This window comes from Microtus ochrogaster, linkage group LG3 (assembly GCF_000317375.1).
Source record: "Microtus ochrogaster isolate Prairie Vole_2 linkage group LG3, MicOch1.0, whole genome shotgun sequence".
Lineage (NCBI taxonomy): Eukaryota > Metazoa > Chordata > Mammalia > Rodentia > Cricetidae > Microtus > Microtus ochrogaster.
In genome coordinates this window covers 46,144,431-46,146,333 of record NC_022029.1, presented here as the reverse complement: position 1 = coordinate 46,146,333, position 1,903 = coordinate 46,144,431, and the positions used below count along the sequence as shown (strand labels likewise).

General features: G+C 56.6%; 1 protein-coding gene across 1 annotated transcript in view; it reads right to left on the bottom strand.

The window, feature by feature from the left end:
- The window catches only part of Asxl2 (ASXL transcriptional regulator 2), a 76,572-nt gene extending 74,871 nt beyond the window's left edge, over positions 1 to 1,701 (bottom strand). The window contains exon 1 of the mRNA XM_005360858.3: positions 1,350 to 1,701. Within this exon, the coding sequence (XP_005360915.1) occupies positions 1,350 to 1,406 (57 nt within the window). The 5' untranslated portion in view covers positions 1,407 to 1,701. The remainder of the gene's footprint in view (positions 1 to 1,349) is intronic.
- Positions 1,702 to 1,903: the final 202 nt, after the last annotated feature.

The following is a 1,903-nucleotide window of genomic DNA, read 5'->3' as shown; positions in this document are numbered from 1 at the left end:
ACAAGCACCTGGTAATCCCAGCACCTAGGAGGCTGACTCGGGGGAATCTCTGAGTTCCAGGCCAGCCTGGTCTGTCTTCTAGAGGAAACAAACGGTGGTCTACAGTCACGGTGAGTTCAAGGGCTGTCAGAAATACAGAGAAACCCTTTCTCAGAAAACCAGAAAATAAATTAATAAATAAACCAAGACCTGCGAGATTACTCAGTGAGTAAAAGTGCTGACCACCAAGCCTGATATGACCTGCGTTTGATCCTGAGAACCTACACCAACTCCTACAAGTTGTCCTCTCAGCGGACTGTGCTCTGTGGACATTCGCACACGCCCCACCCCCTAACACACACACACACACACACACACACACACACACACACGGAGAAAATACACCTTAAATCTATAAGGCTCATTTATTAGAACCCACTATGCTCTCTATTTATAAAAGAGGTTGAAATGCTATATAATATTTAATGTCCTGTTATTTTTGTTACACTCTTCAATGATGGAATTTTCAGTTTCTCCTTCAAGTTCCGTTTCTTCATAAATACACGTTTTAAACTTTTTTTTTCAAAACAAGACTTCTCACGAATGTTCATTCTTAAATGACTTCTAAAGTCCGTAAAAACAAAATTGGGGGGGGGGCGGTTGCCCCCAACTACAGGTTCGTCTGTCCACCTTCATTTAAGCTTAAGAAAAGTGAAGGACGGGTAAACTACACGTCCCACCATGCATTGCTGCCTTATTCAGAGTAGGTCTCTACGGAAACAGAAAAAAAAAATTCTCCAAGTCCCACCTGTTACTTCGTTTCTAAAAACACCTCTTGCACTTTCAGCTCGGACGGCAAACACAAAAGCCTCGTGACCTCCCGTTGGCTCCCCGAGCCAGATAAGTAGGGGGCCCCGGGTCTGCTGGCACGACCGCTCCGGCGGGGGGAACGCCACCGAGCTCCAATGCTCCCCTCTCCTTTCCGGGGCTGGATGCACGCACAAGCCTCCTCCTGTCTGCATCCAATCGGGGCTCTCCAAGGCGCACAAGGGAAAAGAACCGGTTACTGGGCAAGCACAACACACGGTGCCGAAACAAGGGCTAGCAGTGTGGGGGCGACAGCGACCTGACCCCCGACTGGCAACCCCAGACTGAAACACCAAGGGGTCCGGTTGCAGCCCCAGTGAGAAGCGGCAGCCGCGCGACCGGCGCCTCGGTATCCTTAGGGCTCGCCAACGCGACCCTAACCGCCGCCCTCTGCGCGCGCTTTCGTGCCCCTCTGCCCGGTCGCGGGGCCAAGTGACCTCCCTTTCCCTGCGACGAGCAGCCTGCGAGAAAAAGAACTCCCCCCTCCGCTCCCTCCTCCTCACCGTCTTGGCGGCCTCCGCCCAGGTCCTGCCCTTCTTCCTACGGCCCTTTTCCCTCATGTCGGGTCTTGAACTGACTCGGAGGCTTCCGTGCCCCGGCTCCGGCTGCCTTCCCTTGCCTGCTGCGCCCTGCACTGCTTTTCCCGCGGTGCCGGGAAAAGGTGGGAGAAAGGGAAAGTCGGACCGGAGAAGCAACTCAGCCGAGGAGCGGCAGCGGAGGCGCGCAGTGGGGCGGTGGGGGGGGGGAGGTCTATGGGGCGGCCGGTCCTACTGCTGTTGCCACTGCTAACGCCGCTGCCATATTGGGTTCTTACTGTACAGGCAGCCGCTGTGGTCATGTGACCGCTCCCGCGCGGCCGTCACTACTGTACGCAGCCCGCCGCGCGAACGAGCGCGCACTGGCGCGCGCCCCCGGCCTCAGCGCAAGAGCCGGCTGTCTGGAGCTCTTTGCCCCGCCTCTGCACTTCCGGTCTCCGGCCCTCCTCGGGCGCATGCGCGTGACGGGGCGCGCCTCCCAGAGTCTGTGGGTCGGTTTCTGGTGGTGCCAACCCACCGCG